Below are 26,389 nucleotides of genomic sequence, written 5' to 3'. Positions count from 1 at the left end.
CACGTGGCTCCGCTCCATACACCTTTCACACTCTGCTCTGATCCGCACACCTCTTACACACACGACTCCGCTCCGTACACCTTTCACATGCTGCTCCGCTCCGTACATCTCGTACACACCCGGCTCAGCTCCATACACCTCGTACACACGCGGCTGTGCTCCGTACACCTCGTACACACGGCTCCGTACACCTCTTACACACGATTCCGCTCTGTACACCTTTCACATGCTGCTCCGCTCCGTACACACACGGCTGTGCTCCATACACCTCGTACACACGTGGCTGTGCTCTGTACACCTCGTACCCATGGCTCCGTATACCTCTTACACACGACTCCGCTCCGTACACCTTTCACATGCTGCTCCGCATACCTCGTACACACGCGGCTGTGCTCCGTACACCTCATACATATGGCTCCGTACACCTTTCACAGTACGAGGTGCACCGAGCGGAGCCGCGTGTGTGTACGAGGTGCACCGAGCGGAGCCGCGTGTGTGTACGAGGTGCACCGAGCGGAGCCGCGTGTGTGTGTGTGTGTACACGAGGTGCACCGAGCGGAGCCGCGTGTGTGTCTGTGTACGAAGTGTACCGAGCGGAGCCTCAGCCGCGTGTGTGCACCGAGCGGAGCTGCAGCTTGTAATTAGCACATGATGATACAGTGACTGACTGTCATAGGGGATTAGCACTTTTATGCCTGGGGAAAAAAAGCAGCCACATTGATGTGTTGTCAGTCTCTCCCTGGGAGCTGCTCCTCCTCCACAATGCACTGGACGGAGGAGTCATCTCTGTGACATCCACTACTCACTGATCTGCATCTGTCCCATTAGCAGCCTCCAGTCCACTCATGGTCTGCTGCTTACATAGCCGCCGGCACCCAGGCTGTGTTCGGCTGTGTTATGTCACCTCAGGTGTCCCCTCTCTCTGAACTGTGAGGCACACTGGAAGACTCAGGAACACACCGACGGGGAAGGGGCGTGGCCTAACAAAAGGGGGCGTGTGACAGCAGCTTCAACTGTTCTGTCTGCGGGAAGCTCTGCGTCCCGGGCAGGACAGACGGGGCAAGCATCAAATCCGGGGCAGTCCCGCACAATGAGGGACGGTTGGGAGGTATGCAGTCATTATATGTGGGGGGCTGCCTTTTCCTTTGGGGAAGTTCTCTGAGGCAAGGTAGGCTTATTTTTCTATCTTCAGGGCTAGCTAGTTTCTCAGGCTGTGCTCGAGGCGCCTAGGTCTGGTCAGGAGCGCTCCACGGCTACCTCTAGTGTGGTGTGATAGGATTAGGGATTGCGGTCAGCAGAGTTCCCACGTCTCAGAGCTCGTCCTATGTTATTAGTAACTATCAGGTCATTTTCAGGGCTCTTAATCACCAGGTCCATTGTGGTTCTAAATCACCAGTTCATAACACCCCCCCCCCCCCCTTCCTGTATGCATGGCTCATAATTCCCCCTCCTGTATGCATGGCTCATAATTCCCCCCCCCCCCACTGTATGCATGGCTCATATCCCCCCACCTCCTGTATGCATGGCTCATATTACCCTGCATGCATGGCTCATCTCTCCACCCCCCCTCCTCCCATCTTGCATGGCGCGGGCGGCTTACCGTCCTCCTTCATCCCCCCCTGTCCCTCATACTCACGTGTCATCTGTCCCACGGCCACACCGCGCAGCCGCGCCGACATCCCTCTGGCTCTGTCCCGCGCAGCACCTTCTTCCTGAGTGAGTGGTCATGTGGTGCCGCTCATTAAGGTAATGAATATGCGCATATTCATGACCTTAATGAGTGGCACCACGTGACCGCTCACTCAGGACGCGCTACAGACGCTGAGACCAGGCATCGCTGGAGCAGGGAGGTGAAAAAAAAAACCTTGCTCAGGTGCCGCCCCCCGCATCATCCCCGCCCTAGGCACGTGCCCTCGAGTGCCTAGTGGCAAATACGGCCCTGCCCCCAGGCTAAAAACATCAGCTCTCAGCCGCTCCAGAAATGGCGCATTTTAGATGCACCAATTCTGGCACTTAGCATCGCTCTTTCCACTTGCCCTTTAGCGGTGGCAAGTGGGGTTCATATTTGTGGGGTTAATGTCAGGTGACATCAAGCCCACAGGTTAGTAATGGAGAGGCGTCTATAAGACACCTATCCATTACTAACCCCATAGTTACATGGTATATAAAGACACAGCCAGAATAATGTCCTTTATTTGAAATAATCACAGACTCCTTTATTGAATTTTAATTTACCATACTTACTGAACGCCTAATCCCCGACGCCCTCGTCTCATGCAACAAAAATAAAATAATATACCAACATATAATACTCCCTGTCCGACGTAGTCCATTTACCGAGTGTCCCACGGCAATCTTGCGTGTAGAACAGCCACACCAGGAGATGTGACCACTCTACCTGGCCTCCAGTGATACACTGTGGGAGCGATTACCTCCTGTCAGTGTATCACTGAGAGTTCACCGGAGTTCATCAGCTCAGGTGCAGTCACGGCATCGCTGCATGAGAATTTTCTCACGCAGCGGTGCCGCAAGTGACAGCATCGGAGCTGATCAGCTGATGAACTCCGGTGAACTCTCGCAGCGACTCAGTGATACATTGCAGGAGCGATTATCTCATGTCAGTGTATTGCCAGGTAGAGCGGTCACATTTCCAGAAGTGACTGTTCTACACATGAGATTGTGATGGGACACTCGTTATTACATGGACTACGGCAGAAAGGTAAGTATATGTTGGTTTATTATTTTTGATTGCTTGCAGGAGACGCGGGTGTCGAGGATTAGGTGTTTGGTGAGTATGTATATTGTATGTAATTGTTTTTTTTTTTTTTTACAATTGAACACAGGTGCCGGCTGATGGGACTACTCTCCAGTCATCAGGTCATGCTGTCACTGTTATATGTGACAGCAGACATATCCAGATGGGAGTAGTAGTCCCATCAGACGACACCTGGGTACACAGACACCTGCAGACAGACACACACACAGACACACACCCGCAGACAGACACACACATATTCTCCACCCACACACTCTCCTGACGTAATTTCCTTTCTGCAGTGTTTTTGGCATGCAAGACCTTCTTACACTTTATACTCGAGTATAAGCCGAGATTTTCAGCCCCCAAAAATGGGCTGAAAGTGCCCCTCTCGGCTTATACTCGAGTCATGGTCGGCTGGGGGTCGGCGGGTGAGGGGGAGCGACGCCTGTCAAATACTCACCTGCTCCCGGTGCTCCTGACGTGGTCCCTGCATGTCCCACGGTCTTCGGGCACCTGCAGCTTCTTCCCCTGTTCAGCGGTCACTGGTACCGCTCATTAAAGTTATGAATATGGACTCCACTCCCATAGGGGTGGAGCCGCATATTTATTACTGTAATGAGCGGTACCATGTGACCGCTCACTACAGGAAGAAGCTGCCGATCCCGGAGATGTGGGACATGCAGGGACCACGTCAGGAGCGCCGGGAGCAGGTTAGTATGTCATATTCACCTGTCCGCGTTACACCCGCCGGGCGCCGCTCCGTCTTCCCGTCCTCCCATCCTCTTGCTGTGACTGTTCAGGTCAGAGGGCGCGATGACGTATTAGTGTGCGCGCCGCCCTCTGCCTGAACAGTCAGTGCGGAGAGACGGGACGCTGAGGAGCAGCAACGAGAGGTGAGTATGTCTTTTTTTTTTTTAGTGCAGCAGCAGCAGCATTACATGTGGCACAATGCATGGCAAGAACTGCATGGAGCATCTATGGGGCCATAACTGCATGGAGCATTATATGGGGCATCTATGGGGCCATAACTGCATGGAGCATTATATGGGGCTTCTATGGGGCCATAACTGCATGGAGCATTATATGGGGCATCTATGGGGCCATAACTGCATGGAGCATTATATAGGGCATCTATGGGGCCATAACTGCATGGAGCATTATATGGGGCATCTATGGGGCCATAACTGCATGGAGCATTATATGGGGCAATAACTGCATGGAGCATTATATGGGGCATCTATGGGGCCATAACTGCATGGAGCATTATATGGGGCATCTATGGGGCCCATAAAGAACTGCATGGGGCATTATATGGGGCATCTATGGGGCCATAAAGAACTGAATGTAGCATATGGGGCCCTAAAGAACTGCATGGAGCATTATATGGGGCATATTTGTATAAGGATCATCTTATGGGGCCATAATGAACAGTATGGAGCATTATATGGGGCTCTTGATTCAATATGGATATTCAAAAACACTTAACCTACTGATGTCTCAATTAATTTTACTTTTTATTGGTATCTATTTTTATCTTTAACATTTACCCGTAGCTGCTGCATTTTCCACCCTAGGCTTATACTTGAGTTAATTAATTTTCCCAGTTTTTTGTTTTGCAAAATTAGGGGGGTTGGCTTATACTCGAGTATATACGGTAAGTCAATGGGTGCAGAAGCGCTGCAGATACGCAAAAAGAATTGACTTGCTGCGGAAAATCAAATGTAAATCAGGACAGAATTTTCCGCAGCATTTGCACAGCAATTCTGGATTCCCATTTATTAACATTGCTTGAGCACTCCTTTGCAGATTTGGGGCAATTCTGCGCAGAAAAAAACCACTGTGGATCCACAACAAAATCCGCAACGTGTGCACATAGCCTTATGTATTGAGTCTTTTGATAGTTTTTAATTACCGTAGTTCCAGGTTTCAAATGCTTTAAGTGTTAACCCCTTTGTGACAGAGCCAATTTGGTACTTAATGACCAAGCCAATTTTTGCAATTCTGACCACTGTCATTTTATAAGGTTATAACTCTGGAACGCTTCAACGGATCCCGCTGATTCTGAGATTGTTTTTTCGTGACATATTGTACTTCATGTTAGTGGTAACATTTCTTCGATATTACTTGCGATTATTTATGAAAAAAACGGAAATATGGCGAAAATTTTTAAAATTTTGCAATTTTCAAAGTTTGTATTTTTATGCCCTTAAATCAGAGAGATAAGTCACGAAAAATAGTTAAGAAATAACATTTCCCACATGTCTACTTTACATCAGCACAATTTTGGAAACAACATTTTTTTTTGTTAGGGAGTTATAAGGGTTAAAAGTTGACCAGCAATTTCTCATTTTTACAACACCATTTTTTTTAGGGACCACATCTCATTTGAAGTCATTTTGAGGGGTCTATATGATAGAACATAATGAAATGTGACACCATTCTAAAAACTACACCCCTCAAGGTTCTCAAAACCACATTCAAGAAGTTTATTAACCCTTTACGTGCTTCACAGGAACTGAAACAATGTGGAAGGAAAAAATGAACATTTAACTTTTTTTTGCAAACATCTTAATTCAGAACCATTTTTTTTATTTTCACAAGTGTAAAAACAGAAATGTAACCATAAATTTTGTTATGCAATTTCTCCTGAATACGCCAATACCCCATATGTGGGGGTAAACCACTTTTTGGGCGCACCGCAGAACTTAGAAGTGAAGGAGCGCCGTTTGACTTTTTCAATGCAGAATTGGCTGGAATTGAGATCGGACGCCATGTCACGTTTAGAGAGCCCCTGATGTGCCTAAACAGTGGAAACTCCCCACAAGTGACACCATTTTGGAAACTAGACCCCTTAAGGAACTTATCTAGATGTGTGGTGAGCACTTTGAACCCCCAAGTGCTTCACAGAAGTTTATAACGTAGAGCCGTGAAAATAAAAAATCGCTTTTGTTTACACAAAAATGATCTTTTCGCCCACAAATTCTTATTTTCACAAGGGTAACAGGAGAAATTAAACCACAAAAGTTGTTGTGCAATTTCTCCTGAGTACGCTGATACCCAATATGTGGGGGTAAACCACTGTTAGGGCGCACCGCAGAGCTTGGAAGAGAAGGAGTGCCGTTTTACTTTTTCAATGTAGAATTGGCTGGAATTGAGATTGGACGCCATGTCGCGTTTGGAGAGCCCCTGATGTGCCTAAACAGTGGAAACCCCCACAAGTGACACCATTTTGGAAACTAGACCCCTTAAGGAACTTATCTAGATGTGTGGTGAGCACTTTGAACCCCCATGTGCTTCACAGAAGTTTATAACGTAGAGCCGTGAAAAAAAAAATCGCATTTTTTCTACAAAAATTATTTTTTGCCCACAAATTTTTATTTTCACAAGGGTAACAGGAGAAATTAGACCACTAAAATTGTTGTGCAATTTCTCCTGAGTACGTCGATATCCAATATGTGGGGGTAAACCACTGTTTGGGCGCACCGCAGAGCTTGGAAGAGAAAGAGTGCCGTTTTACTTTTTCAATGTAGAATTGGCTGGAATTGAGATCGGACGCCATGACGCGTTTGGAGAGCGCCTGATGTGCCTAAACAGTAGAAATCCCCCACAAGTGACCCCATTTTGGAAACTAGACCCCCCATGGAACTTATCTAGATGTGTGGTGAGAACTTTGAATGCCCAATTGCTTCACAGAAGTTTATAATGCAGTGTCGTGAAAATAAAAAATATTTTTTTTTCCACAAAAAAGATATTGTAGCCCCCAAGTTTTTATTTTCACAAGGGTAACAGGAGAAATTGGACCACTAAAGTTGTTGTCCAATTTATCCTGAGTATGCTGATGCCCCATATGTGGGGGTAAACCACTGTTTGGGCGCACAGCAGAGCTCGGAAGGGAAGGAGCGCCGTTTTGGAATTCAGACTTAGATAGAATGGTCTGTGGGCATTATGTTGCGTTTGCAGAGCCCCTGATGTACATAAACAGTAGTAACCCCCCACAAGTGACCCCGTTTTGGAAACTAGACCCCCCAAGGAACTTATATAGATGTGTGGTGAGAACTTTGAATGCCCAAGTGCTTCACAGAAGTTTATAATGCAGAGTCATAAAAAAAAATATATATATTTTTTTCCACAAAAAAGATTTTGTAGCCCCCAAGTTTTTATTTTCACAAGGGTAACAAGAGAAATTGGACCCCAGAAGTTGTTGTCCAATTTATGCCGAGTACGCTGATGCCCCATATGTGGGGGTAACCCACTGTTTGGGCGCACGGCAGAGCTCAGAAGGGAGGGAGCACCATTTGACTTTTTGAGCGCAAAATTGGCTGTCGTGTTTGGAGACCCCCTGATGTACCTAAACAGTGGAAACCCCCCAATTCTAGCTCCAACCCTAACCCCAACACACCCCTAACCCTAATCCCAACCTGATCCATAATCCTAATCACTAACCCTAACCATAATCACAACCCTAATGTCAACCCTAACCATAACCCTAATCAAAACCCTAAATCCAACACACCCCTAATCCTAATCTCAACCCTAACCTCAAACCTAACCCTAATCCCAATACACCCCTAATCACAACCCTAACCTTAACCCTAATCCCAAACCTAACCCTAATCCCAAGCGTAACCCTAATGCCAACCCTAACCCTAATACCAACCCTAATCCAAACCCTAACCCTAATCCCAACTCTAACCTTAACTTTAGCCCCAACCCTAGCCCTGACTTTAGCCCCAACCCTAACCCTAGCCCTAAGGCTACTTTCACACTTGCATCGTTTGGCATCCGTCGCAATCCGTCGTTTTGGACAAGAAACAGATCCTGCAAATGTGCTCGCAGGATGCGTTTTTTGCCCATAGACTTGTATTGCCGACGGATCGTGACGGATGGCCACACGTCGCGTCTGTCGTGCACTGGATTAGTTGTGTTTTGGCGGACCGTCGGCACAAAAAACCGTTCAATGAAACGTTTTTTGTACGTCGCATCCGCCATTTCTGACCGCGCATGCGTGGCCGTAACTCCGCCCCCTCCTGCCCAGGACATAGATTGGGCAGTGGATGCGTTGAAAAACTACAGCCGCTGCCCACATTGTGCACAATTTTCACAACGTGCGTCGGTATGTCGGGCCAACGCATTGCGACGGCCCCGTACCGACATAAGTGTGAAAGAAGCCTAACCCTAAATTTAGCCCCAACCCTAACCTTAAATTTAGCCCCAACCCTAACCCTAGCCCTAACCCTAGCCCTAACCCTAGCCCTAACCCTAATTTTAGCCCCAACTGCTGTTCTCCTGCCGGCCAGCAGATGGAGACAGATGGCGGGCGAGCTGCGCATGCGCCCGCCATTTTCTTTTGCCGGCAGCCAGGAGGAGCAGCAGGAGGATCCAGGGACACAGGTGAGTATGATAGGGTCCCCGAATCCCCCTATTTCTCTGTCCTCTGATGTGCGATCACATCAGAGGACAGAGAATTACACTTTACTTTTTTTTTTTTTGCGATCGCCGGTAAACAGTTAATTACTGGCGATCGCAAAACAGGGGTCGGTAAAACCGACCCCGATCATGCTCTTTGGGGTCTCAGCTACCCCCGGCAGCCGAGACCCCAAAGATTCTCGCGGGGCCGGCCGGCGGGCGCACTGCGCATGCGCCCGCCATTTTCAAGATGGCGGCGCCCACCGGGAGCCACGAGGAGCATCGGGGGAGATAGGTAAGTATTGGGGGGCTACCTGGGACCCCTTTTCTCTGTCCTCCGATGTGCGATCACATCGGAGGACATAGAAATTAAAAAAAGATTGCGTTTTTTTTTTTTTTGCGATCGCCAGTAAACGGTTAATTACCGGCGATCGCAAATGCGGGGTCGGTAAAAAAAAAACCAAATCATGTTCTCTGGGGTCTCGGCTACCCCCCGGCAGCCGAGACCCCGGAGAAAATCCGACTCTGGGGGGCGCTATTTACTTTTTCCACAGCGCCGTTAATTAATTAATTAACGGCGCTGTGCTTTAAGTACCCTTAGCGGCCGCCGTTAAAAGGCGTATCGGCGGTCGCTAAGGGGTTAAAGAAGTGACCTTAAGATTCTTCGAGTTTTCTGCAATGAAACGGCTTCATTCATTACAATAGAAGTCAATTGAAAGGTTGCAAAAACTGTGAAAAACAAGAATCCAGCGACGTATCACGTTTTTGTGTTCTGAGCATGCCCAGAAGGATTTTCTAGTCAGAGAAAAAATCTCTCTCTCTCATCCGTCGCTTCACTGCATCATGACGCACCCCGACTGACGGAAGTGTGAAAGAAGCCTAACAGGAAACGTTAACAAAACACTGATGAAAAAAACATTTCAGGACAAACAAATGCCTCAAGAACTTGTCTTTGTCTCAAAACAAAACACTCTGTGTGCACATACACTTATAGGTACAGCGCTGGTTATAAATAGATCCCAAGCAAGATCTATGCATTAATCTTTGATATTTTTATAATTCGGAAAAAGTACATCCAACTTCTACAACTACTATAACTTCTTTCCAGTGTTATGAGTAAATTCAATAATTGTTTAGTAGGAAATCCAAGTAATTAAGATGGTAAACCCAATTTTCAAGAACGTTTCCAATTAATTGGGTTTCACAGGATAAGAAAAGCGTAACTTCTTTCTTCCAAAAAACAGTTTGTTTCTTTTCACTTGTCCCCTGTGATAGGGTTAATGTCGGCAGGATTAATCTTTTCGCTCCAAGCAGTATCACCCCTCCATTATTAGCTTATGAAACTGCAGCACCTCACATGACTGCTAGATAAGGAGGCAGTGGAGCCGTTACACACAGGTACATACATTCCCAAGGACCACGCTGGCTGCTCGCTGACCCTAGAGCAGGTATGTTTTTCTGATTTTGGATAAATCTGGAGGTACTTCATATACATTTCTTGTATTTATCATAAATGTGACCAGTTTTTCCTAAAGAGTTGATCTACTCGTCTTATATAGCATACACTGGGTATAATCAAAAACTCAATGGGGATATCTTGTGCGTTAGTCTCAGTTCAGTCTATCACTAGTGCCTTCCAGTTTGCTGGTGCATTAAACAAGTTGTCCACTACTTGGACAACCCCTTCTCGTACTCCACGCTTGGCTCCGATAAAAAAAAGCTTATACTCACCTCTTGTCAGCACTCTCTCCGCGACTAGTGCGGTTCTTGTGTCACATGAGCCTAGCGCCCAATCAGCTCAAAAGTCACTGTCTCCGCCTCCTGTCGAATTGACCATGAAGAGGAAGTGAGATCAGCTGTAGCCCGGACTTCCTCTTCATGTGAAATTCGACAAAAGATGGGGACAGTGACGCCAGTGGTGGTTGGCCGCCAGGGTCACATGTCACAACAACCGCACAAGAGCCCCAGGACCACGGGTGCTGACACCACTGAAACAGCGCCTCCACGGGAGGTGAGTATAAGATTTTTATTTTATCAGGGCCAAACAGATCAAGAAGGGTTTGTCCTAGAAGTGGACAACCCCTGTAAAGTGAACCTGTCACGGTGAGCTGTCCAATCTGTAGGCACCATGTCATAGAGCAGGGGGGGCTGAGCTGATTGCTATATAGTTTGGTGAGAAAAGATTCAGTATACAGTTATATGAAAAAGTTTGAGCACCCCTATTAATCTCAATGTTTTATAAAAATTGTTTTTTTGCAACAGCTATTTCAGTTTCATATATCTAATAACTGTTGGACACAGTAATGCTTCTGCCTTGAAATGAGGTTTATTGTACTAACAGAAAATGTGCAATCTGCATTCAAACAAAATTTGACAGGTGCATAAGTATGGGCACCCCACCAGAAAAGTGACATTAATATTTAGTAGATCCTCCTTTTGCAAAAATAACAGCCTCTAGTCGTTTCCTGTAGCTTTTAATGAGTTCCTGGATCCTGGATGAAGGTATTTTTGACCATTCTTCTTTACAAGACAATTCCAGTTCAGTTAAGTTTGATGGTCGCCGAGCATGGACAGCCCTCTTCAAATGATCCCACAGATGTTCAATAATATTCAGGTCTGGGGACGTGGCGACATCGCATCTCGGCTTCAGGAAAATGGCCGCCGCGATCTCCATCTGCGCACGTGCGGCATCCCGCGGCCATTTTCCTGAAGCCCCGGGCAGCAGAGGACTCCATATGTGCACGCGCGGCCTCAGGAAGATGGCCGCCCCCACAGATCACCAGGGAAATAGCGCCGATCGCGCGTTTTTTCTTCTCCTGCCCAGTGGATTCAGAAGATGGGCATGCGCAAACCACTACGCCACCAACGGAAATATATGCAAGATCTGGGGGAAGAAACAGCGATGTCGCCACGCCCATATGACCTGACCAGCCTGATTGACAGGCGAAAACGGCGACTTTGGTAAGGTATTTCGGCAGTATAGGTGGGGAATCAGGGTACTCAAAATACACTATAGTAACGCACAGCTCAGGCCCTATTTAACAGTATTTTTATCTCGTACTGAAAAAACGGGGTGACAGGTTCCCTTTAAAGTTGAGGGACGCATGGATTCCTCTCAGTATCAGCAGATTCTTGACAATAATGTTCATGAATCCGTGACAAAGTTGAAGTTACGCAGGGGATGGATCTTTCAGCAAGACAATGATCCAAAACACCGCTCCAAATCTACTCAGGCATTCATGCAGAGGAACAATTACACTATTCTGGAATGGCCATCCCAGTCCCCAGACCTGAATATTATTGAACATCTGTGGGATCATTTAAAGAGGGCTGTCCATGCTCGGCGACCATCAAACTTAACTGAACTGGAATTGTCTTGTAAAGAAGAATGGTCAAAAATACCTTCATCCAGGATCCAGGAACTCATTAAAAGCTACAGGAAACGACTAGAGGCTGTTATTTTTGCAAAAGGAGGATCTACTAAATATTAATGTCACTTTTCTGGTGGGGTGCCCATACTTATGCACCTGTCAAATTTTGTTTGAATGCAGATTGCACATTTTCTGTTAGTACAATAAACCTCATTTCAAGGCAGAAGCATTACTGTGTCCAACAGTTATTAGATATATGAAACTGAAATAGCTGTTGCAAAAAAACAATTTTTATAAAACATTAAGATTAATAGGGGTGCCCAAACTTTTTCATATAACTGTATCTCGTGTTTTTATCATTTAAACTCTGGTTCTGGAGTTTTTGGTCCAGTGGATGGTCCTGTCTGTGACTGACCGCTTTATCTGTATGCACATGTATACAAATAAAACTGTTAGTCGCCGATAGGACAAAAAAATCCCAGAACAAGCAAGGGTTTTATTGATTAAAACTCATGGTTTACGGAACTTTTTTCTCATCAAATTATATGACAATCAGCTCCCCCTGCTCTGTAACATGCTACCTGCAGATAAGATTGCATTTTCAACGTGACAGGTTCCTTTTTAGGAACATTCAAACATTTTTTGAAAGTAAGATAACGTGTTTCAGTCCATTAGATAAAGCCTATGGCCTGAATTCATCATTGTTTTTGCACATGTTTTTTGTCTAGTTTTGTATATTTTGCACCTTTTTTTGTTTTTTGTTTTACTCCAATTCATTATTCTATTTGCACCTTTTAGAAATCTATTTTAAATGTGTTCGCCTGTTTTTTGTTTTTTTTCTCTGCTTTCTGGTAGTTTAGCTATTCCAGATGTTGTCACCTGAGTCATCAATTGTGACTTTTTAAAAAGTTGCAAAATCTGTCACAACGTCACTCCAGTCCTCCCCGGTATATTTTTAAGTGCACCAAACTATTGGCGCAATTTGAGCGACTTTTAGTGCCAAAAAACTCAATTTGTATGGTTACAGGTGCGGTTCTCTATATGCAGAGAGGTGAGGAAACCTGCGCTGGCGCCACCCCTATGTCCTGCCAGGAGGAATAAAGTACATTTCCTCCTGGCAACAAGGCTCTAAGTGCGGGTGCTGGTCAACCTATTAACCTGCAGATCAACACCATATCTGTAGCATTTTTTAACGTGACTAGTTTCCTATGAAAGGTAGCTGTCAACAGGATTATGCTGAGTAACCTATAGACAGTGTCAGGCCGACACCGTTGTACTGATTAAAATGATACCTTGGTTGATGAAATCCATCTTGTGGTTGTTGTTTACTCTATTTTCAATTTTGAGTTCATGAGATTCCCGTGCCGCGGGGCGGTCTGTGGGGGGGGGGTCTTCATGTGGTGCTCTGCTTACATATTCATATGTATGGCTTCTGACAGGTCACATAATATTCATTATGTTAAGTAGGGGGCAGGTCACTGAGGGATCAATGACCTGCCCCCTAGTTAACATAATGAAAATTATATACAAGTGCTTCTCACTAAACTAGAATATCATCAAAAAGTTAATTTATTTCAGTTCTTCAATACAAAAAGTGAAACTCCTATATTATATAGGGTTATTACAAACAGAGTGATCTATTTCAAGTATTTATTTCTGTTAATGTTGATGATTATGGCTTACAGCCAATGAAAACCCAAAAGTCATTATCTCAGTAAATTAGAATACTTTATAACACCAGCTTGAAAAATTATTTTAAAATCCGAAATGTTGGCCTACTGAAATGTATTGTTAGGGCTAGCGGAACGTACGAAATAATAAGATGGAATAAGGTGCGTTTGCAGCCCGGGGTCCACTGTGCAGAGATAGAACCTGCTGCCAAGTAATGACGGACTATATGGCGGTACAATGTGAATACACACACTGGTTAACTTCACCCAGTGTGAAGGAAGCGAACCCTGTTGCGTCACAGTGCCGCAGTACCGCACGTAACAAAACTAAAAAATAGCACAAGAGTGCGAACTGTGCCATACTGGCGGACGCCACTAACCACCCTGACTTGGGTTAAAGAAGCGCTCTAATGGTGCGTGGCACCGTACTGGCGGTCACAGCAGTAGGCACTGTTTCGTGTGTTAACACTGTGAGTTCAGCCGGGCACTAGATTGCAGCCATACACCTTACGCGAACAGTCATACACAAGGGATGGTTTTTTTAAGGAACGACTTGCACTCATCAACACACACACGATTACAATTGTACACTAGCGCATGGCCGTGCGGTCATGCGAAGCTTATATAACTGCAGCATGTATAGAACCTTCCAATAAAGGACCAATAGGAAGCTGCCACAGAAGTTTAGCACCTTCAGGACCTTCCTGGAGGACTGATGGGAACCGCTGCAGCATCTGAGCATGTGACCCTCGATCTCCAACGGGAGATCTCACCCTGGGCATGCTCAGAAGGGGAAAAGCAGGACTTAGTCCCAAAAGCGTCTGCTCGCTGCTGCCCAGCACTGGCTTCAATGGCAGAAGCAGGAAAAGCAGCAGTAACCCTATGCACAGAGTGAGACTGAGCAAGACGCTGGGCCCAACGTCTCCGCTGAGCAGACTCCACTGCGGCTGGAGAAGAATGGGAGACCGTAGCAGAGATGGTTCGAGATTCCCCCTGTGCAGAGGCGGGAACTCGACACCTAACATGCATTTTCAGTAAATGCACTCAATACTTGGTTGGGGCTCCTTTTGCATCAATGCGGCTTGGCATGGAGGCAATCAGCCTGTGGCACTGCTGAGGTGTTATGGAAGCCCAGGTTTCTTTAATAGCAGCCTTCAGCTTGTCTGCATTGTTGGGTCTGGTGTCTCTCATCTTCCTCTTGACAATACCCTACATACAGTCATGGCCAAAAGTATTGACACCCCTGCAATTCTGTCAGATAATACTCATTTTCTTCCTGAAAATGATTGCAAACACAAATTATTTGGTATTATTATCTTCATTTAATTTGTCTTAAATGAAAAAAACACAAAAGAGAATGAAGTAAAAAGCAAAACATTGATCATTTCACACAAAACTCCAAAAATGGGCCAGACAAAAGTATTGGCACCCTCAGCCTAATACTTGGTTGCACAACCTTTAGCCAAAATAATTGCGACCAACCGCTTCCGGAAACCATCAATGAGTTTCTTACAATGCTCTGCTGGAATTTTAGACCATTCTTCTTTGGCAAACTGCTCCAGGTCCCTGATATTTGAAGTGTGCCTTCTCCAAACTGCCAGTTTTAGATGTCTCCACAGGTGATCTATGGGATTCAGGTCTGGACTCATTGCTGGCCACCTTAGAAGTCTCCAGTGCTTTCTCTCAAACCATTTTCTAGTGCTTTTTGAAGTGTGTTTTGGGTCATTGTCCTGCTGGAAGACTCATGACCTCTGAGGGAGACCCAGCTTTCTCACACTGGGCCCTACATTATGCTGCAAAATTTGTTGGTAGTCTTCAGACTTCATAAAGCCATGCACACGGCCAAGCAGTCCAATGCCAGAGGCAGCAAAGCAACCCCAAAACATCAGGGAACCTCCGCCATGTTTGACTGTAGGGACCGTGTTCTTTTCTTTGAATGCCTTTTTTTTCTCCTGTAAACTCTATGTTGATGCCTTTGCCCAAAAAGCTCTACTTTTGTCTCATCTGACCAGAGGACATTCTTCCAAAATGTTTTAGGCTTTTTCAGGTAAGTTTTGGCAAACTCCATCCTGGCTTTTTTATGTCTCGGGGTAAGAAGTGGGGTCTTCCTGGGTCTCCTACCATACAGTCCCTTTTCATTCAGATAGTACGGGTTGACACTGTTGTACCCTCGGACTGCAGGGCAGCTTGAACTTGTTTGGATGTTAGTCGAGGTTCTTTATCCAACATCCGCACAATCTTGCGTTGAAATCTCTTGTCAATTTTTCTTTTCCGTCCACATCTAGGGAGGTTAGCCACAGTGCCATGGGCTTTAAACTTCTTGATGGCACTGCGCACGGTAGACACAGGAACATTCAGGTCTTTGGAGATGGACTTGTAGCCTTGAGATTGCTCAGACAGTTCTTTGGTCTTCTTTCTTTTCTCCATGCTCAATGGGGTACACACAAGGACACAGGACAGCGGTTGAGTCAGCTTTAATCCATGTCAACTGGCTGCAAGTGTGATTTAGTTATTGCCAACACCTGTTAGGTGCCACAGGTAAGTTACAGGTGCTGTTAATTACACAAATTAGAGAAGCATCACATGATTTTTCGAACAGTGCCAATACTTTTGTCCACCCCCTTTTTATGTTTGGTGTGGGATTATATGCAATTTGGCTTTAGAACAATTATCTGACAGAATTGCAGGGGTGTCAATACTTTTGGCCATGACTGTATTGTCTATGGGGTTAAGGTCAGATGAGTTTGCTGTCAATCAAGCACAGTGATACTGTTGTTTTGAAACCAGGTATTGGTACTTTTGTCAGTGTGGATAGGTGCCAAGTCCTGCTGGAGAATTAAATTTCCATCTCCAAAAAGCTTGTCGGCAGAGGGAAGCATGAAGTGCTCTAAAATTTCCTGGTAGCCAGCTGTGCTGACTTTGGCCTTGATAAAACACAGTGGACCTACACCACAAGATGACATGGCTCCCCAAAACCATCACTGACTGTGGAAACTTCACAATAGACCTCAAGCAGCTTGGATTGTGGCCTCTCCACTCTTCCTCCAGGATCTGGGACCTTGATTTCCAAATACAATGCAAAATTTACTTTCCCCTGAAAACAACACCTTGGACCACTAAGCAACAGTCCAGTTCTTTTTCTCCTTGGCCCAGGTAAGACGCTTCTGGCATTGTCTATTGGTCATGAGTGGCTTGACACAAGGAATGCAACACTTGTAGCCCATGTCCTGGATACGTCTGTGTGTGATGGCTCTTGAAGCAATGACCCCAGCAGCAGTCCACTCCTTGTGAGGCTATGTGCACACATTGCTGATTTTGCTGTGGATCCGTAGCGGTTTTGACGCTGCGGATTTGCAGCAGTTTTCCATGAGTTTACAGTACCATGCAAACCTATGGAAAACAAAATCCGCAGTGCACATGCTGCGTAAAAAAAAACGCGCGGAAACGTAGCGTTGTTTATTCCACAGCATGTCAATTCTTTGTGCGGATTCCGCAGCGGTTTACACCTGCTCCATTATAGGAATCTACAGGTGTAAAACCGCAGGTGGAATCCGCACAAAAACCGCATATAATCCGCGGTAAATCCGCAGGTAAAACACAGTGCTTTTTACCTGCGGATTTATCAAAACTGGTGCGGAAAAATCCGCAGAGGTTCAATCTACGTGTGCACATACCCTGAATCTCCCATTAATTTTTGAATGGCCTTTTCTTAACAATCTTTTCAAGGCTGTGGTTATCCCGGTTGCTTGTTCTCCTTTTTCTGCCACACTTTTTCCTTCCACTCAGCTTTCCATTAATATGCCTAGATACAGCACTCTGAACAGCCAGCTTCTTTAGCAATGACCGTTTGTGGCTTACCCTCCTTGTGGAGTGTGTCAATGACTGCCTTCTGGACATCTGTCAGGTCAGCAGTCTTTCCCATAATTGTGGAGCCTACTGAAACAGTAATGGACCTTTTTAAACACATAGGAAGCCTTCGCAGGTGTTCTTTATTAATTATTCTAATTTACTGAGATAATGACGTTTGGGTATTCATTGGCTGTAAGCCATAATCATCAACATTAACAGAAAGACAACACTTGAAATAAATCACTCTGTTTGTAATGACTATATAATATATGAGTTTCACTTTTTATATTGAAGATCTGAAATAAATTAACTTTTTGATATTCTAATTTAGTGAGAAGCTCTTGAATATTTAGAAAAAAAATCCCCTTCTGCAGCAGGTGCCTGCGCTGCACCATGACAGAGTCCCTTTAAACAACAACCACAAGACGGATTTCATCAACCAAGGTATCATTGTACTCAGTATAACAGCGCCAACCTGAAACTGTGTGTAGGTTACTGTGCACAATCCTGTTGACAGGTTCCCTTTAAATAACAGGATTCATTGCTAATTAATCGCAGATTAAGATTGCATTCCCACAATGAGTTTTGACACTGCATGTTTTTGTAGAGCCAAAAATTGCTGTATGTTACAGTATCAACAAAGTGGATGGGATTTATAGAGATCTCATGCCCACCTGCGGTGCTTGTCTGAAGTTTGCAACACGTCAATTTCTCTTGCGGATATGTATGTGCAAATTTTTCCCTTAGAATTTAATTAGATGCAAAGTAAAAACGCATATAAACGACATATGACTGTATCAATAAAGGTTTGTCAAAGCCACATAGCAGGAAATATAAAAAATAAAGCAGCTTTATGAAAAACATGACATACTAAAATGGGACAAAAAACACAGCATGAAAAACACAATAAAAACGCAATGAAAAAAGTGCACTTAACTTAAATTTGTTTGTATCAGAGTAACTCACTCACAAGATGATGCCAGTCCAATGCTGAAAGCCACCCACAACGCCCCAAAAGAAGAAACACCCCATAATTTAATAATATAAATTAGTGACAAATAACAAATAGTAAGCCAGCTGCACAAGATATAGTCATGACCACCATCATCCCGAAAATGTATCTTGACTATTACTCAATCCTATAACAAGTAAAAGGAGGAACAAGGTGGGGGGACAGCCAGAGAATAGACCCCGAAGCGCATTTCGCGGCAGCACCGTGCGGCTTTCTCAAGGGGATAACATTTGGTGCCAAATAGGACCTTCAAATAGCCCAATGACCCCGATCATATGGTAACTTGTAGCTAATCACGGCGGCGCTTTCGGTGCGTGAGCATTGCAGCCGCCAGGTCCTAGCTGCGGACACAAGCGTCAAGCCGAGCACGAATGGGGGCCATTAGTACCAAATGGATAACTCAGGAGTTGGGATGTAATGGCTCCGAACCAATAAATCGTTGAGGTTTTACATCTAGAGGTCATTTGTGGAAAGGGGCCCAGAGTGGCCGTCAGGGAGGGATCCGCACCAAGAAAGGACCAATGTTTTCTTAAGATGAAGCGCATGTTATCCCACTCGTGATTGTAGGTGGAAATTAACCGAATGGGTCTGTCGCCACCTGCATTTTTCCATCCCCTGGAAGGGTGTAGGAGGCTGTCACGTGGGGTCTTTCTAGCTTGATCGTACCCAAACTTGAAAGACCTCTGACTGTAACACCGAGCCAGGAAGCGTTTTTTCAAATCCGAGGCTTGTAATTCAAATTTTGTATCGGAGGAACAGATTAGTCTCATCCTGAGGAACTGTCCGACCGGAACAGCCCTAATGGTGGACGGATCGTGGGCTGATGAGGCATGCAATAAAGAGTTTACAGAAGTCGCCTTCCTGAAGACATCCGCCTGGATGCGCAGGTTGGTGACTAGCATCGAATCTGATGGAATTTTGCATGGTGGCCCCAAACTGAGCCTTCAAGGCTGATATAAACCGAGAATTAGTCAAGGGATTTTGCACCTAGCTCTACATTTTTAATTGTACCATTTCATAATTACTTTTGGAAAGTAAAATTGTGATTGTGATGATCTCCAACAGGTCTTTAGTAAGAAGAATGGCTTGTAATATAAGGCTCCCGGTACTGGAAAATCAGTTGACATGTCCAATCTGCCTGGAGATATTTAAGGATCCTGTCATGTTGCAGTGTGGTCACTCCTACTGCAAAGACTGCCTATGGGGACTGATGAAGGACCCGCACACCCAACTCTTGTGTCCTGTGTGTCGGCAAGAAGTGGATTACAGCTCCTCTCCCCCTAATGTTACACTGAAGCATCTTATTGAGACCTTGAAAATACTGAGTGAAGACCAAGCAGTAACAGAGACATGTCCCCATCATAATAACCCTCTGTGCTTATACTGTGAACAAGACCAAGAAGTCATCTGTGGCCTTTGTGGAACTATTGGAGACCACCGTCAACACCCAATCAAACCACTTACCAGTGTGTATAGCAGAATGAAGGTAAATGTGACATTTTATGACTTCTTACATGTAGTAATATCTATTTAAAGGGGTTGGCCTGTCATAACTTGTGACATATACATGCAAGAACCAGCAAAAAGATCACATCAATCTACACTTCAATAGAAGAAAAGAGGTGGAAGGAATCTCCAGCCTCCTGTGGTAAAATAGGAATAAGGATGAATGAAGGTGATCCATTATTATTTCTCTTCTCTCTGAAGGCCCTGTCATTTTCTGGTCATACCCTCAAGCTAGATTTACATTACATGATGAGCTAACGACAGCAACCACCGATTGGCTACATGTTTGCCTATCGGCAATTATTTAGTAGCCTGTCTAAACAGACCGCCTGTGCTTCCATCATGCACAGAGTGATTGGTAATAGATTGTTCTGTGCACATAGACTGTCATTGTTCTCAGTAGCACATATCCTGTTTACACAATCTAAAAGATCACTTCACCTGATAAACAACAGTTTTGGGGAAATGCATGCTCCCGAAAATCGTGCAGTGTAAATGCACCCCAAAGATAGCTAACGGCTGACTACTCAGAGCAACAATGAAGTCCAGCATACCTGATCATTCTTTTGTTTCAGGAGAATCGGACACCCACATCTACTGTATATTAGATGGTTTTTCAGTCATCCAATGTGCATGGCCAACAGTGCTGTTTTTTTGTTGGATGAGTGCACTGGATGCGTCGGTATTTGGTGGACCGTCGTAGCGAAAAAAAACATTCAAGGAAACGTTTTTTCGTACGTCGGGTCCTGCAATTCCTAATGCGCATGCGCGGCCGGAACTCCGCCCCCTCCCCCCCCCGGGACTTTAGAATGGGTAGCGGATGCGTTGAAAAACTGCATCCGCTGCCCACGTTGTGCCGAATTTTCACAACGTCCGTTGGTACGTCGCGCCGATGCTTTGTGACGGCCCCGTACCGACGGAAGTGTGAAAGAAGCCTAAGTCTGGAATGTTTGAAATGTATCTTTTAGGGATGCGTACGCACAGAGCATACTTGCTGCAGATCTCACAGAGACAGTCCTGCAGTGATATCATTATTGATATCATTGTGAGGAAGGTACAGTGAAACACCATATTTTAAAATTCGCACTGACATCCCACCTAAATATTGACATGCTGCAGATCTAAAACTTTCCACTATTGTCAATTTATGCTACAGAATTTTTTTTATTCTGCATGTGCTTGAAATTTCTTCATATCTTATGCCCAATGGCTGGCACTGTAAAATGCAGGAGATATTCTGCAAGTCAATATGCCGAAGTAAATCTACTGAATTTTCATTATGTGGGAATGTGCGTTCAAGGGATTGTCTCAATCAATGTGTCTTCACCTGTCTGTCTGCCTAATAATATTACAATTTGTGTACAATTTAAACCTAAATTTTTATATGCAAATTGCCTCTTCAGAGAGAAAGGGGACTTGAACTCTATAGCGCAACCTGATGGTAGTAGTGCTACTACCAACAGGTGGCGCTATAGAGTTCAAGTCCTCTTTCTCTCTGAAGAGGCAATTTGGATATAAAATTTCCCAGAGGAGCATTGCACAGCGAATAAGCCTCCTTATCTTGACAAGTCAGAGCTGGTATGTTACTCTCCACAAGGAAAAACCTTACCCCTTAGGCTAGGGTCACATTGCGTTAGTGCAATCCGTTTAGCGCTAGCAGATTGCGCTAACGCAATGTTTTTACCGGGGCCGCGTTCCGGGGTCGCGGTAACGTCCCCGCTCAAGCAGCGTCCGCGGCGCGCCACAAAACACCGGCGCGTCGCTAGCGCGTGCCGAACATGACACGCGCTAGTGCTGCGCGTTCCCATTGCCGTGAATGGGCGCGCTAACGGACGAGTTGCACGGCGTTAATTTCGCCATGCAACGCTGTCCGTTAGCGGGTTCCCATTAACGCAATGGGAACCTAGCTTAAGACCTCTGCCTAATTTTTAATAATTCTTATAAAATACAAATATTTTATGATTTAGGTTTCATTGCCATTTTTTTCACGTCATTGGCGTATACATGCTCCATTTTTTCACAATGGTAGAAATGGCCCTGTCCCTACTTTATTGAGATGGTGTTGCTGCCATTAATAGCTATATGAGTTGATTAATAAGCAGGAATCTATATTTTAACCCCTTTCTGACATCAGACGTACTATCCCGTCGAGGTGGGGTGGGCCCCTATGACCACCGACGGGATAGTACGTCATACGCGATCCCCCCGTGAGCGCGGCCGGGTGTCAGCTGCCTATCGCAGCTGACATCCGGCACTATGTGCCAGGAGCGGTCACGGACCGCTCCCGGCACATTAACCCCCGGCACACCGCGATCAAACATGATCGCGGTGTGCCGGCGGTACAGGGAAGCATCGCGCAGGGAGGGGGCTCCCTGCGGGCTTCCCTGAGGCCCCCGCAGCAACGCGATGTGATCGCGTTGCTGCGAGGGTCTCCGTACCTCCCTCCCTGCTCCAGGCCCGGATCCAAGATGGCCGCGGCATCCGGGTCCTGCAGGGAGGGAGGTGGCTTCACAGAGCCTGCTCAGAGCAGGCACTGTGAAGCCTGCAGTGCTGTAAGTCAGATCGGTGATCTGACAGAGTGCTGTGCAAACTGTCAGATCACCGATCTGTGATGTCTCCACCTGGGACAAAGTAAAAAAGTAAAAAAAAATTTTTTCCAAATGTGTAAAAAAAAAAAAAAAAAAAAATCCTAAATAATGAAAAAAAAAAATATATTATTCCCATTTCTTTATCTAAATAAAAACAAAACAATAAAAGTAAACATATTTAGTATCGCTGCATCCGTAACGACCCGACCTATAAAACTGGCCCACTAGTTAACCCCTTCAGTAAACACCGTAAGAAAAAGGAAAAAAAAAATGAGGCAAAAAATGCTTTATTATCATACCGCCGAACAAAAAGTGGAATAACACGCGATCAAAAAGACAGATATAAATAACCATGGTACCGCTGAAAACGCCATCTTGTCCCGCAAAAAACGAGCCGCCATACAACATCATCAGCAAAAAAATAAAAAGTTATAGTCCGGAGAATAAAGCGATGCAAAAATAATTATTTTTTCTATAAAATAGTTTTTATCGTATAAAAGCGCCAAAACATAAAAAAAATGATATAAATGAGGTATCGCTGAAGAATAAAAATGCTTTATCAATTTTACCAAACGCGGAACGGTATAAACGCCTCCCCCAAAAGAAATTCATGAATAGCTGGTTTTTGGTCATTCTGCCTCACAAAAATCGGAATAAAAAACGATCAAAAAATGTCACGTGCCCAAAAATGTTACCAATAAAAACATCAACTCGTCCCGCAAAAAACAAGACCTCACATGACTCTGTGGACCAAAATGTGGAAAAATTATAGCTCTCAAAATCTGGTAGCGCAAAAAATATTTTTTGCAATAAAACGCGTCTTTCAGTGTGTGATGGCTGCCAATCATAAAATTCCGCTAAAAAACCCACTATAAAAGTAAATCAAACCCCCCTTCATCACCCCCTTAGTTAGGGAAAAATAAAAAAATTTAAAAAATGTATTTATTTCCATTCTCCCGTTAGGGCTAGGGTTAGGGCTAGGGTTAGGACTAGGGTTAGGGTTAGGGCTAGGGTTAGGGCTAGGGTTAGGGCTACATTTAGGGTTGGAGCTAAAGTTAGGGTTAGGGTTGGGGCTAAAGTTACGGTTAGGGTTTAGATTACATTTACAGTTGGGAATAGGGTTGGAATTAAGGTTAGGGGTGTGGTTAGGGTTACTGTTGGGATTAGGGTTAGGGGTGTGTTTGGATTAGGGTTTCAGTTATAATTGGGGGGTTTCCACTGTTTAGACACATCAGGGGCTCTCCAAATGCGACATGGCGTCCGATCTCAATTCCAGCCAATTCTGCGTTGACAAAGTAAAACAGTGCTTCTTCCCTTCCGAGCTCTCCCGTGCGCCCAAACATATGCAGTATCAGCGTACTCAGGACAAATAGGACAAGAACTTTTGGGGTCGAATTTCTCCTCTTACCCCCGGGAAAATACAAAACTGGGGGCTAAAAAATAATTTTGGGGGGAAAGTTTTTTTTTTTTTTTTCCACGGCTCTGCGTTACAAACTGTAGTGAAACACTTGAGGGTTCAAAGTTCTCATAACACATCTAGATAAGTTCCTTAGGGGGTCTAGTTTCCAAAATGGTGTCACTTGTGGGGGTTTCTACTGTTTAGGTACATTAGGGGCTCTGCAAACGCAATGTGACACCTGCAGACCATTCCATCTAAGTCTGCATTCCAAATGGAGCTCCTTCCCTTCTGAGCCCTCCCGTGCGCCCAAACGGTGGTTCCCCCCCACATATGGGGTATCAGCGCACTCAGGACAAATTGGACAACAAATTTTGGGGTCCAATTTCTCCTGTTACCCTCGGGAAAATAGAAAACTGGGGGCTAAAAAATAATTTTTGTGGGAAAAAATTTTTGTTTTATTTTTACGGCTCTGCATTATAAACTTCTGTGAAGCCCTTGGTGGGCCCACCACACATCTAGATAAGTTCCTTAGGGGGTCTACTTTCCAAAATGGTGTCACTTGTGGGGGGTTTCTACTGTTTAGGTACATTAGGGGCTCTGCAAACGCAATGTGACACCTGCAGACCATTCCATCTAAGGGTACCGTCACACAGTGCCATTTTGATCGCTACGACGGTACGATTCGTGACGTTCCAGCGATATCATTACGATATCGCTGTGTCTGACACGCAGCAGCGATCAGGGATCCTGCTGAGAATCGTACGTCGTAGCAGATCGTTTGGAACATTCTTTCGTCGCTGGATCTCCCGCTGTCATCGCTAGATCGGTGTGTGTGACACTGATCTAGCGATGCGTTCGCTTGTAACCAGGGTAAACATCGGGTTACTAAGCGCAGGACCGCGCTTAGTAACCCGATGTTTACCCTGGTTACCAGCGTAAATGTAAAAAAAAACAAACAGTACATACTTACATTCCGGTGTCCGTCAGGTCCCTTGCCGTCTGCTTCCCGCACTCACTGACTGCCGGCCGTAAAGTGAAAGCACAGCACAGCGGTGACGTCACTGCTGTGCTGTGCTTTCACTTTACGGCCGGCAGTCAGTGAGTGCGGGAAGCAGACGGCAAGGGACAGACACCGGAATGTAAGTATGTAGTGTTTGTTTTTTTTTACGCTGGTAACCAGGGTAAACATCGGGTTACTAAGCGCGGTCCTGCGCTTAGTAACCCGATGTTTACCCTGGTTACCCGGGGACCTCGGCATCGTTGGTCGCTGGAGAGCTGTCTGTGTGACAGCTCTCCAGCGGCCACACTACGACTTACCAACGATCACGGCCAGGTCGTATCGCTGGTCGTGATCGTTGGTAAATCGTATAGTGTGACGGTACCCTAAGTCTGCATTCCAAATGGAGCTCCTTCCCTTCCGAGCCCTCCCGTGTGCCCAAACGGTGGTCCCCCCCCCCACATCAGCGCACTCAGGACAAATTGAACAACAAATTTTGGGGTCCAATTTCTCCTGTTACCCTCGGGAAAATACAAAACTGGGGGCTAAAAAATAATTTTTGTGGGAAAAAATTTTTGTTTTATTTTTACGGCTCTGCATTATAAACTTCTGTGAAGCCCTTGGTGGGTCAAATCGCTCAAAACACATCTAGATAAGTTCCTTAGGGGGTCTACTTTCCAAAATGGTGTCACTTGTGGGGGGTTTCAATGTTTAGGCACATCAGGGGCTCTCCAAACGCAACATGGCGTCCCATCTCAATTCCTGTCAATTTTGCATTGAAAAGTCAAACGGCGCTCCTTCCCTTCCGAGCTCTCCCATGCGCCCAAACAGTGGTTTACCCCCACATATGGGGTATCAGCGTACTCAGGACAAATTGTACAACAACTTTTGGGGTCCAATTTCTTCTCTTACCCTTGAGAAAATAAAAAATTGGGGGCGAAAAGATAATTTTTGTGAAAAAATATGATTTTTTATTTTTACGGTTCTGCATTATAAACTTCTGTGAAGCACTTGGTGGGTCAAAGTGCTCACCACACCTCTAGATAAGTTTCTTAGGGGGTCTACTTTCCAAAATGGTGTCATTTGTGGGGGGTTTCAATGTTTAGGCACAACAGGGTCTCTCCAAACGGAACATGGTGTCCCATCTCGATTCCAGTCAATTTTGCATTGAAAAGTCAAATACCGCTCCTTCGCTTCCGAGCTCTGTCATGTGCCCAAACAGTGGTTTACCCCCACATATGGGGTATCGGTGTACTCAGGACAAATTGTACAACAACTTGACGGGTCCATTTTCTCCTTTTACCCTTGTTAAAATAAAACAAATTGGAGCTGAAGTAATTTTTTTGTGAAAAAAAGTTAAATGTTCATTTTTATTTAAACATTCCAAAAATTCCTGTGAAGCACCAGAAGGGTTAATAAACTTCTTGAATATGGTTTTGAGCACCTTGAGGGGTGCAGTTTTTAGAATGGTGTCACACTTGGGTATTTTCTAACATATAGACCCCTCAAAATGACTTCAAATGAGATGTGGTCCCTAAAAAAAAAAATGGTGTTGTAAAAACGAGAAATTGCTGGTCAACTTTTAACCCTTATAACTCCCTAACAAAAAAAAATTTTTCCAAAATTGTGCTGATGTAAAGTAGACATGTGGGAAATGTTACTTATTAAGTATTTTGTGTGACATATCTCTGTGATTTAATTGCATAAAAATTCAAAGTTGGAAAATTGCGAAATTTTCATAATTTTCGCCAAATTTCTGTTTTTTTCACAAATAAACGCAGGTACTATCAAAGAATTTTTACCACAATCATGAAGTACAGTATGTCACAAGAA

The 26,389-nt window shown here is 45.0% G+C and overlaps 1 protein-coding gene across 1 annotated transcript in view; it reads left to right on the top strand.

Annotated features, from left to right (window-relative positions):
* The first annotated feature begins 9,551 nt into the window (after window positions 1-9,551).
* TRIM50 (tripartite motif containing 50) overlaps window positions 9,552-26,389 on the top strand; it is a 44,701-nt gene continuing 27,863 nt past the window's right edge. Inside the window, exons 1-2 of the mRNA XM_069761389.1 lie at window positions 9,552-9,612; window positions 19,132-19,552. Of these exons, the coding sequence (XP_069617490.1) occupies window positions 19,148-19,552 (405 nt within the window). The 5' untranslated portion in view covers window positions 9,552-9,612; window positions 19,132-19,147. The remainder of the gene's footprint in view (window positions 9,613-19,131; window positions 19,553-26,389) is intronic.

This window comes from Ranitomeya imitator, chromosome 3 (assembly GCF_032444005.1).
Source record: "Ranitomeya imitator isolate aRanImi1 chromosome 3, aRanImi1.pri, whole genome shotgun sequence".
Classification (NCBI taxonomy): Eukaryota; Metazoa; Chordata; class Amphibia; order Anura; family Dendrobatidae; genus Ranitomeya; species Ranitomeya imitator.
Note: the sequence above shows the minus strand (reverse complement) of the source record. Positions and strands in the feature narration are given on the sequence as shown.